Source organism: Oculina patagonica, chromosome 4 (genome assembly GCF_052425735.1).
Source record: "Oculina patagonica isolate OP01 chromosome 4, crgOcupat, whole genome shotgun sequence".
NCBI lineage: Eukaryota > Metazoa > Cnidaria > Anthozoa > Scleractinia > Oculinidae > Oculina > Oculina patagonica.
In genome coordinates, this window is record NC_135761.1 from 55,880,516 (window position 1) to 55,892,049 (window position 11,534).

General features: G+C 39.6%; 1 protein-coding gene across 1 annotated transcript; it reads left to right on the forward strand.

Annotated features, from left to right (window-relative positions):
• Positions 1-1,481: 1,481 nt before the first annotated feature.
• On the forward strand, positions 1,482-4,769 carry LOC144648007 (adenosine receptor A3-like). The gene is made up of 2 exons (XM_078507662.1): positions 1,482-1,542; positions 3,612-4,769. The coding sequence occupies exon 2, from the start codon at positions 3,621-3,623 to the stop codon at positions 4,767-4,769; it is 1,149 nt and encodes a 382-aa protein (XP_078363788.1). The 5' UTR covers positions 1,482-1,542; positions 3,612-3,620.
• Positions 4,770-11,534: the final 6,765 nt, after the last annotated feature.

Sequence of the window (11,534 nt, forward strand, 5' to 3'; positions counted from 1 at the left end):
TTATTTGCTCTCTCCAGTATTGGAATATGTTTGTAAAATTTATGTTATTCTGATACGAAATAGCAAAGATGCCCAACTAAAGTAACAATGTATAAACGAAAAAATTGAAATTAGAGAGTATGCAAGAGAATGCACTTAAAAGAGCGGAAGAAGGTTAACAGTATTCTGTGTATCCCGGAGTTTAAATGCAACTGTCTTATTAAAATTAAAGTTACTATTTGGATTATAAATATAAATGGATACAGCCAGGGCAAGCACACAAGCGGCTGAGTGATCATGTGACACGCTAACCAGTGCAAAATCAACCAAAATTTTCCGCAGCCATTAAGAGCTTTAATTTATATTTTAATGATTCAAGCAGATCAAAAGTAGTAATTACATATAAGATCGCGTTATACGTGAGCCTTTTGCAACAAAGAGTTACATGGTACAATCAACACTAGAGCTTCCGAAAGCACAGAAGAATCCAAAGCTTGACTGGTCGACCTGACATTGTATTGGAGGCTGTTGCATTCTTTTAAATTGTCTAGCACAGTGGATTTTGTACCCTGTGTACACTTGTTGCAAAAGGTCCATACCCCCTTTCACCCCCAAAGGAAAAGTACAGTTGAAAAAGAAACCAAGTTTCGTTAGCAACTGACAAACATCGAGGACGACATCATAGAGCTTCAAATTTGCACACAAGTCATCGCAAGTTTTGCACCGTTTGGTCACCCAGCACAAGTCTACGCAAGTTTTGCTGTTTTATTTTACTTCAACTACTTAATCGCAACGCGCATAGTAGTATTGAAATGGCTTTTTTGACAACTTGCGTGCACTTGCGAGTAAACTTGAGCTCCCGTTTGGCCACCCAACGCAAGTCCTTACGCAAGTTCAACTCGCGATTACGTGCGTCGACTTGCGTTACCGTTTGGCAAGGGCTTTATAATTATAGAGGTGTCTGTAAGAAGAGTTTCAACTGTAATTAAATTTTAAGACACCAAGGCTTCTGAAAGACCTTTATTATAATGAATTAATATTCACGGGAACTTTTTTCACTAAGTTCAATAAAGTCCCGTGAAAATAAGTTAGAATTAGGTACGTGATGCTTGCGAAGACAGGAAGAGTGTTTGCTCATGCAGTTTATGTACCTTATTACAGGTTTACAAGCATTATTTCATATATTATTATTTCACCGGTCTCGTGCTTTATTCGAAACAAGCATCTGCCACTGTTATTGAAAACAGAAGCCAGCCATTTCAATGATAAGTGGTCAAAAACTGAAAGCAGCCAGTAAAACGTGGAATCGAAATGATCGAAATTAAATACACTGCCAGCTGTATGCCTTTAAATGTCAAATGTCGACAGGGCATTTGACAGAAATGTCTCTCTTTCTCGATCACCACAACTACAACACGTTCCTGTCTCTGCTCAAGCATTTTTTAGAGCAAAACGAGTTACCATAATTTTAAGTTGGTTTCAACTTTCGCTCATTTCTCAACTCAGAGGATCTCAGAGGTCTTCGCCCTTTTATCGATCGATTTTCGTTGGAAGTCAAGGCTAGTAAGTTTCTCCTTTTTCTGTCCAAACTAAGTTATTTATAGTTGGTCTTGACAAAGTGCAACCGGCGAGTCATTCCGGTTAGTCTTAATAGCACATTGGTTAGCCTAAGTAGCATTTAGGTTAGCCTACAGTTAATACATGCGGTAATGTAGCTTGAGGTTAGCCTTTGTATTAGGGATTTCTGGCTCGCATATTATCGCACACACTCATTTATCAGATTTATAGTGGTTCAAACTAAGCTTTCAACAACTACGTTTATCATAAAACCTTTCTTTAAAGAGGTATACTGCAATTCGTCCTCCCGAGTTACGGCTTAAACTCATTTTCATTCCAGTTCAACTTCTAAGATCTTTGTCCGGCAAATCGGCAACATTTTTTTAGCAGCGCACTTGGAGAAATGATAGCCTTTGAAAGCTTCAATATTTGGAGTTTGTAGCAAAACAAAATCAGAAATCTTCACTGCACACACATTTAATGTTTTCAAGACGTACATTTCCATAAAGTAAAATAACTAGGAAATTGTTTACGACTCAGTGTTAGTCCATCTGATCATGAGGCAATCCTTGCTCGTAATAGCCTCCCACGCAGTCGTTCTTATGGGCGATCGTGTTTACACGATCGCCCCTAAGAACGACTGCGTGGGAGGCTATGCTCGTAACGGTTCTTTCACAACTCCTGCCCGCCAAGGAAACACAAGTCAAAGTGTGAATGTAGCCGGCTGCCCATTTTCTCGCGCTATCTCCCGCTCCAGTTCAACTGAGATTGCGAATGAACTTTTTTTCTCAGCTCAGCATAGAGGGTTATCATTGAGAGTTTCTTATATTTTCAAGCAAATGAAAACTAACAATTGTTAACTCGGCTATGATAAATACAGAGGCCGATACAACGTAGAATATTCGGCGTGATTTTGAAGGGTACTTCTTCAGGTACAAACTAGCCTTCTTCAAATAAAATAAAAAAGCCTTGTTTGGCCAGCCAAAATAACGTACCCTTGAAAATCACAATTCTGCTTTGTATCGGCCTCTGTATTTATCACACTTATCATTTCATTGTTTATAAATGCTTAGATCACTCGTTTGATTCAACGTAATATAAAAGGTGTCGTACACGGTTGCTTGCTTGAATATTTCGTAATAATTGTTGCATGTTTTAGACATTTTAGCTTCTTATATTTTGTTTCATTCTGATTGTAAACAGTTTAATTCCTATGCAACAAGAAAAAGATAACGATATCATTCAGATCTGAAAGTAATTGTAATATTATGAAACCATTGACATCTTTCCTTCCCTTCCTTGAATTTTTTATCTACCCTTACGTCAAGTGAGCGTACTTGAATGGGCCTTTTGACAATTCTGAATCACATGAGAAAAATGTCACAGTTAATGACTCCGTAAGCTGCTTTTAATAACAAGAAACAATAACGTTTTGACAAAGTGAGACATCACTGATAAGATAATTGCAATAAAAAATATATATTACACTACTAAGACTAACTATGAGTATACGAAACTACTGAATTCTAACGACCAGTACAAAATTTACATTTGGGATATTGTCTCTGAGACACTTTTAAATTCTCAAATTAAAAAAAAACTCTTGAAACTCTCAAACTGTCCGTGAGAATAAGAGAATCGTGCCATACTTAGAGTAAAGCTTTTCGCCTCTGTCGTTTTTTTGCGAATTTTCCCCCGTTTTTCACCGTTTGGCCACCCAACGCAAGTCAACGCACATTTTGCAGTTTACTTCAAATACTGAATTGCAGCGCGTAGGATTTTAATTGGCTTTTTTGAAAACTTGCTTGGCCAAAGCTTCAAATTATAACGAAATTCCGCGCCACTGCGGTGTGTTCTTTACTATCAAGCAATTTTTTGTTGAAAGATTTCCGTATCTTTCTTTTGCGTGGGGGAAGTGTTTAGGTACCTCCCACAACAAACAAGATGGTACGAGATAAATGATTTGGAGGCGGACATTTGTTTGAGTTTGTAAGCAAACAGGAAACAGTACATTTCATTTTTATTAGACAGAAAAGCCATTCGCGTTTAGTATCTATTACCTTTCCTTCATTTAGGTGCGTAAAATGGAAAACTCTTCACAGACGCAACTTTCTGATCAAGACGCTTCAAACTCTTCACACAAGCTTGAAGTTACCGTGTGGTGTGCTGTGTTTGTAGCTGAGACTGTTGCCATAGTGATAGGTAACCTACTAACTGTCATCATCTTCGCAAGTGATGCCAGCGTTAGAAAACCAAGCTCTTACCTAATAATGAGCCTGGCACTCGCTGACCTGTTCATTGGCTTATTCACTTTACCGCTATGGATTTACCAGTCAGGTTTGGGAACGCTGTGGCACTTCACTCTACCCCAACACGGGTCGATCTTAGTGGCGTTCATCGGGCTTGACATTTTCACAAACCTCGCCTCGATTTCAAACTTGGCCGCCATATCTGTGGAGAGACTGTTCGCCACTTTGTTGCCATGGCGACACCGCGCTACTTCCAGATGGCAGTTTTTGCTTCTTATCGCGGTTGTTTGGATGACGTGTGCCCTCAGCGCAGCTATCTACATTATCGCGCGCTTTGTGGTTTTGTCAGCACTGGGTATAATGTACTCTTGGCTGCCATATTTCTGTCTCTTATTGCTCGTAATCTGTGCCTCGTACATCGCTATTCTGGTAAAGATGCGACGAAGCAGTCATCGTAGGTTGGACAGAGAGCGTAAACTAACCATAACCTTATTCATTGCCACGGCGTTTTCTCTCGTTGCCTATCTACCAATGGTTGTGCTCGGTGTTTTGCACTTTGCTCTCGGTAAAGAAATGGGCAATTTGTTTATGAACGTGCTAAGCTTTTTCAACTTTGGCAACTCTCTGGTGAATCCAATTTTGTATTCATTCAGAATGCCGGATTTCAGGAGAGCAGTTCGTTCAATTTTTTGCCCCCCAAAACAGCGCCAACAGATGTGTCACGGTCACGTGACCATTCCACCAGCTGATGACTGCGTTACACCTTTTTCTTTTAGGATGACAGCGGTTTCCCCAACCATGAGTTTGCGCGGTGTCGTCTCCAGGGTCCCCGATCCCGCTGTTTTGCGCACCGAACGGCAGAATCAAAGGCCCTGGATACAAGGAGAAAGTGGCCAGTGTGAAGGCTTGGACCCAGTCTCACAGGCGGAAATATGTGACAGACCAAGGCTCTCTTCGGTCGTTTCTTCCTGTGACGCCAGCTAACTAAACTCACGCCCAAAACCAAGGAAAATGCATTATTACGGAATTACCTCAATGTTTTAAAAAAAACACGCTGTTTTGAGCTGTTTACACCTTTATTTCAGAGAACACAAAAAGACGCTTAAGTTTTTTTATTTGCTCTCTCCAGTATTGGAATATGTTTGTAAAATTTATGTTATTCTGATACGAAATAGCAAAGATGCCCAACTAAAGCAACAATGTATAAACGAAAAAATTGAAATTAGAGAGTCTGCAAGAGAATGCACTTAAAAGAGCGGAAGAAGGTTAACAGTATTCTGTGTATCCCGGAGTTTAAATGCAACTGTCTTATTAAAATTAAAGTTACTGTTTGGATTATAAATATAAATGGATACAGCCAGGGCAAGCACACCAGCGGCTGAGTGATCATGTGACACGCTAACCAGTGCAAAATCAACCAAAATTTTCCGCAGCCATTAAGAGCTTTAATTTATATTTTAATGATTCAAGCAGATCAAAAGTAGTAATTACATATAATATCGCGTTATACGTGAGCCTTTTGCAACAAAGAGTTACATGGTACAATCAACACTAGAGCTTCCGAAAGCACAGAAGAATCCGAAGCTTGACTGGTCGACCTGACATTGTATTGGAGGCTGTTGCATTCTTTTAAAAATTATCTAGCACAGTGGCTTTTGTACCCTGTGTGCACTTGTTGCAAAAGGTCCATACCCCCTTCCACCCCCCAACCCCCCCCCCCCCCCCCAAAGGAAAAGTACAGTTGAAAAAGAAACCAAGTTTCGTTAACAACTGACAAACATCGAGGACGATATCATAGAGCTTCAAATTTGCACACAAGTCATCGCAAGTTTTGCACCGTTTGGTCACCCAGCACAAGTCTACGCAAGTTGTGCTGTTTTATTTTACTTCAACTACTTAATCGCAACGCGCAAACCGTGGTTGTATTGAAATGGCTTTTTTGACAACTTGCGTGCACTTGCGAGTAAACTTGAGCTCCCGTTTGGCCACCCAACGCAAGTCTGTACGCAAGTTCAACTCGCGATTACGTGCGTCGACTTGCGTTACCGTTTGGCAAGGGCTTTATATAGAGGTGTCTGTAAGAAGAGTTTCAACTGTAATTAAATTTTAAGACACCAAGGCTTCTGAAAGACCATTTTTATAATAAGTAAAAACTTTGTGTAAGTTTTTTTTTTTTTTTTTTTTTTTTTTTTTTTTTTTTTTTTTTTTTTTTTTTTTTTTTTTTTTTTTTTTTTTTTTTTTTTTTTTTTTTTTTATTTTTTTTTTTTTTTTTTGGGCGGGTTTTTTTTTTTCTCCTTAAATTAATTTTCGCGGGAACTTTTTTAGGTGGTCTCGTGTTTTTTTGTAAAACGCGAAAATCACAAAAATTAAGTTCAATTAATAATAAGTTAGAATTAGGTACGTGATGCTTGTAAAGACAGGAAGAGTTTTTGTTCATGCAGTTTATGTACCTTATTACAGGTGTACGAGCATTATTTCATATATTATTATTTCACCGGTCTCGTGCTTTATTCGAATCAAGCATCTGCCACTGTTATTGGAAACAGAAGCCGGCCATTTCAATGATAAGTGGTCAAAAACTGAAAGCAGCCAGTAAAAAGTGGAATCGAAATGATCGAAATTAAATACACTGCCAGCTGTATGCCTTTAAATGTCAAATGTCGACAGGGCATTTGACAGAAATGTCTCTCTCTCTTCTCGATCACCACAACTACAACACGTTCCTGTCTCTGCTCAAGCATTTCTTAGAGCAAAACGAGTTACCATAATTTTAAGTTGGTTTCAACTTTCGCTCATTTCTCAACTCAGAGGATCTCAGAGGTCTTCGCCCTTTTATCGATCGATTTTCGTTGGAAGTCAAGGCTAGTAAGTTTCTCCTTTTTCTGTCCAAACTAAGTTATTTATAGTTGGTCTTGACAAAGTGCAACCGGCGAGTCATTCCGGTTAGTCTTAATAGCACATTGGTTAGCCTAAGTAGCATTTAGGTTAGCCTACAGTTAATACATGCGGTAATGTAGCTTGAGGTTAGCCTTTGTATTGGGAACTTGATGGGATTTCTCAGGGCTCGCATATTATCGCACACACTCATTTATCAGATTTATAGTGGTTCAAACTAAGCTTTCAACAACTACGTTTATCACAAAACCTTTCTTTAAAGAGGTATACTGCAATTCGTCCTCCCGAGTTACGGCTTAAACTCATTAGTTTATTCCAGTTCAACTTCTAAGATCTTTGTCCGGCAAATCGGCAACATTTTTTAGCAGCGCACTTGGAGAAATGATAGCCTTTGAAAGCTTCAATATTTGGAGAAAACAAAATCAGAAATCAAAATCGAAAAAAAATAAATTTGTAGCAAAACAAAATCAGAAATCTTCACTGCACACACATTTAATGTTTTCAAGACGTACATTTCCATAAAGTAAAATAACTAGGAAATTGTTTACGACTCAGTGTTAGTCCATCTGATCACGAGGCAATCCTTGCTCGTAATAGCCTCCCACGCAGTCGTTCTTATGGGCGATCGTGTTTACACGATCGCCCCTAAGAACGACTGCGTGGGAGGCTATGCTCGTAACGGTTCTTTCACAACTCCTGCCCGCCAAGGAAACACAAAGTCAAAGTGTGAATGTAGCCGGCTGCCCATTTTCTCGCGCTAGCTCCCGCTCCAGTTCAACTGAGATTGCGAATGAACTTTTTTTCTCAGCTCAGCATAGAGGGTTATCATTGAGAGTTTCTTATATTTTCAAGCAAATGAAAAAGTTCTAACAATTGTTAACTCGGCTATGATAAATACAGAGGCCGATACAACGTAGAATATTCGGCGTGATTTTGAAGGGTACTTCTTCAGGTACAAACTAGCCTTCTTCAAATAAAATAAAAAAGCCTTGTTTGGCCAGCCAAAATAACGTACCCTTGAAAATCACAATTCTGCTTTGCATCGGCCTCTGTATTTATCACACTTATCATTTCATTGTTTATAAATGCTTAGATCACTCGTTTGATTCAACGTAATATAAAAGGTGTCGTACACGGTTGCTTGCTTGAATATTTCGTAATAATTGTTGCATGTTTTAGACATTTTAGCTTCTTATATTTTGTTTCATTCTGATTGTAAACAGTTTAATTCCTATGCAACAAGAAAAAGATAACGATATCATTCAGATCTGAAAGTAATTGTAATATTATGAAACCATTGACATCTTTCCTTCCCTTCCTTGAATTTTTTTACTCTACCCTTACGTCAAGTGAGCGTACTTGAATGGGCCTTTTGACAATTCTGAATCACATGAAAAACATGTCACAGTTAATGACTCCGTAAGCTGCTTTTAATAACAAGAAACAATAACGTTTTGACAAAGTGAGACATCACTGATAAGATAATTGCAATAAAAAAATATATACTACACTACTAACTATGAGTATACGAAACTACTGAATTCTAACGACCAGTACAAAATTTACATTTGGGATCTTGTCTCTGAGACACTTTAAAATTCTCAAATTAAAAAAAAACTCTTGAAACTCTCAAACTGTCCGTGAGAATAAGAGAATCGTGCCATACTTAGAGTAAAGCACATTTTGCAGTTTACTTCAACGTATACTGAAGTCGCAGCGCGAAGCATTTAGAATTTGGCTTATATTTGAAATGCACTTGCGTTCACTTGCGTTTTTAACCGTTTGGCCAATGGTTAAAATTATAACGTAATTCCGCGCCACTGCGGTGTGTTCTTTACTATCAAGCAATTTTTTGTTGAAAGATTTCCGTATCTTTGTTTTGCGTGGGGGAAGTGTTTAGGTACCTCCCACAACAAACAAGATGGTACGAGATAAATGATTTGGAGGCGGACATTTGTTTGAGTTTGCAAGCAAACAGGAAACAGTACATTTCATTTTTATTAGACAGAAAAGCCATTCGCGTTTAGTATCTATTACCTTTCCTTCATTTAGGTGCGTAAAATGGAAAACTCTTCACAGACGCAACTTTCTGATCAAAACGCTTCAAATTCTTCACACAAGCTTGAAGTCACCGTGTGGTGTGCTGTGTTTGTAGCTGAGACTGTTGCCATAGTGATAGGTAACCTACTGACTGTCCTCATCTTCGCAAGTGATGCCAGCGTTAGAAAACCAAGCTCTTACCTAATAATGAGCCTGGCACTCGCTGACCTGTTCATTGGCTTATTCACTTTACCGCTGTGGATCTACCAGACAGGTCTGGGAACGCTGTGGCACTCCACGCTACCAAATAACGGTTCGATGGCAATGGCCTTCTTCGCGATTGACATTTTCACAAACCTCGCCTCGATTTCAAACTTGGCCGCCATATCTGTGGAGAGACTGTACGCAACTTTGTTGCCATGGCGACACCGCGCTACTACCAGATGGCAGTTTTTGCTTCTTATCGCGGTTGTTTGGATGACGTGTGCCCTCAGCGCAGCTATCTACATTATCGCGCGCTTTGTGGTTTTGTCAGCACTGGGTATAATGTACTCTTGGCTGCCATATTTCTGTCTCTTATTGCTCGTGATCTGTGCCTCGTACATCGCTATTCTGGTGAAGATGCGACGAAGCAGTCATCGTAGGTTGGACAGAGAGCGTAAACTAACCATAACCTTATTCATTGCCACGGCGTTTTCCCTCGTTGCCTATCTACCAATGGTTGTGCTCGGTGTTTTGTACTTTGCTCTCGGTAAAGAAATGAGCAATTTGTTTATGAACGTGCTAAGCTTTTTCAACTTTGGCAACTCTCTGGTGAATCCAATTTTGTATTCATTCAGAATGCCGGATTTCAGGAGAGCTGTTCGTTCAATGTTTTGCCCCCCAAAACAGCGCCAACAGTTGTGTCACGGTCACGTGACCATTCCACCAGCTGACGACTGCGTTGCACCTTTTTCTTTTAGGATGACAGCGGTTTCCCCAACCATGAGTCCGCGTAGTGGAGTGTCGACTCCAGGGTCCCCCATCCCATTGTTCTGCGCATCGAACGACACAATCAAAGGCCCTGGAAACCAGCGGGAAATGGCCAGTGGGCAGGCTCGCACCCAGTCTCACAGGCCTGACAGACCCAGGCTCTCTTCGATCGTTTCTTCCTGTGACGCCAGCTGACTAAACTCAAGGTGGATTTCCACTGACGCGTAAATATTTACGTACGTAAAACGTGCGTAAAAAAAGATACGTAGGCAAATTTTCACTGTCGCGTAAAAAGTAATAAAAAGCGTTTCCTTTTTACGCGCGTTGAACGTGCGTAAATGCCCGCCATACTGAATTATCAAGTTGGTGAATAGAGTGCGTGATTGTCGGCCATATTGGAGAAGTGAAACAATAAGTTGTTTTTCCTTTGGGAAAAAAATCATTAACATTTTTATGCAAATATCTTGTTGTTTGACTCTTCCAACATGGCTGCCATGAAAACACTTTGTACCAAACGCTAGAAAAAGAAATGCGTGAATATGACCAATAGGCAATTTATAAATACTTCCGAAAGACACCATCAAGTAAAAGAGGATTTGAGGCGACCTTCCCGGATTCCCGGTTCAAAGCCCACGTGACCTGACGCCAGGCGATTTCTTTCACTACTGCGTTCGTGTAATTTGGTTCTGTAGCCAGTTCTATAGATTATTTCTTGAAATGTTAAGACTTTCTCGATGAGAAGTGTTTTTACATCTGAATGTTTTCCCAAGTAAATCGATGGGCGATTTAAAACAAAATGGTTTTCCACATGGTAAGTGGTGTCATGTGACGAAATCCAAAAGTATGATTGGGTAAATCGTTGCGTAACCGCAGACAGCCGCGAAAAAAGTTGAACTCGGTTTAACTTTTTTCAAAACCCCCAAAATCGCTACGTGCGTAAACGTGCGCGTCACGTGCGTGAATACCTGGAAAAAAATGTGGCATTGGAAATTGGACAACGTAAATTCGACGCACGTAATCGCGCGCGTAAAATTTCATTTTACGTACGTTTATAATTTTTACGCGCGTTAACGTGCGTAAACAAAAACGCGACAGTGGAAATCCACCTTCATGCTTAAAACAAGGAAAACGCCGTAACAGGGAATTACCTTAAAAGAGAAATCACGCTGCTTTGAGCTGTTCACACCTTTATTTCAGAGGGCACAAAAAGACGCTTAAGTTTATTTATTTGCTAGCTCCAGTATTGGAATATATTTGTAAAATGTTATGTAATTCTGATTCGAAATAGCAAAGATAACCAACTAGAGCAGTTTTCACTTGAATGTCGAAAGTAAATTGCGTTTGCTTTGGTTTTGCATTACTACGCTCAGTGATTGGCTTAAAAATCTCGCGCCACTTTATCAACCAATCAGAACTTAAACCAAAACCAATCGTGACTCGCTTGCGCACGTTTTCCCGCGCTTCGTGCCAGCTACATGTATTTGCTTCGAGTTTTGATTGGTTCACTTTATTGTCTGTGTCCTTTGTTATTGGCCGGAGTAATTACTTTGGTTTTGGTTTTACGACACTCAGTTGAAAACTGCTCTAAAGCAACAATGTATATACGAAAAATATGAATTTGGAGTCTGCAAGAGAATGCACTAAAAAGAGCAGATGAAGGTTTACAGTATTCTGTGTATCTCAGAGTTAAAATGCAACTGTCTTATTAAAATTGAAGTTACTGTTTGGATTATAAATATAAATGGATACAGCCAGGGCAAGCACACCAGCGGCTGAGTGATCATGTGACAAATAGCGTGACGTAACAAACATAACGTTAACAAGTGCAAAAGCAACAACAAA

Excerpts from the sequence above, each read along its gene's own strand:
- LOC144648007 (XM_078507662.1), top strand. The coding sequence starts at position 3,621 with ATGGAAAACTCTTCACAGACGCAACTTTCTGATCAAGACGCTTCAAAC.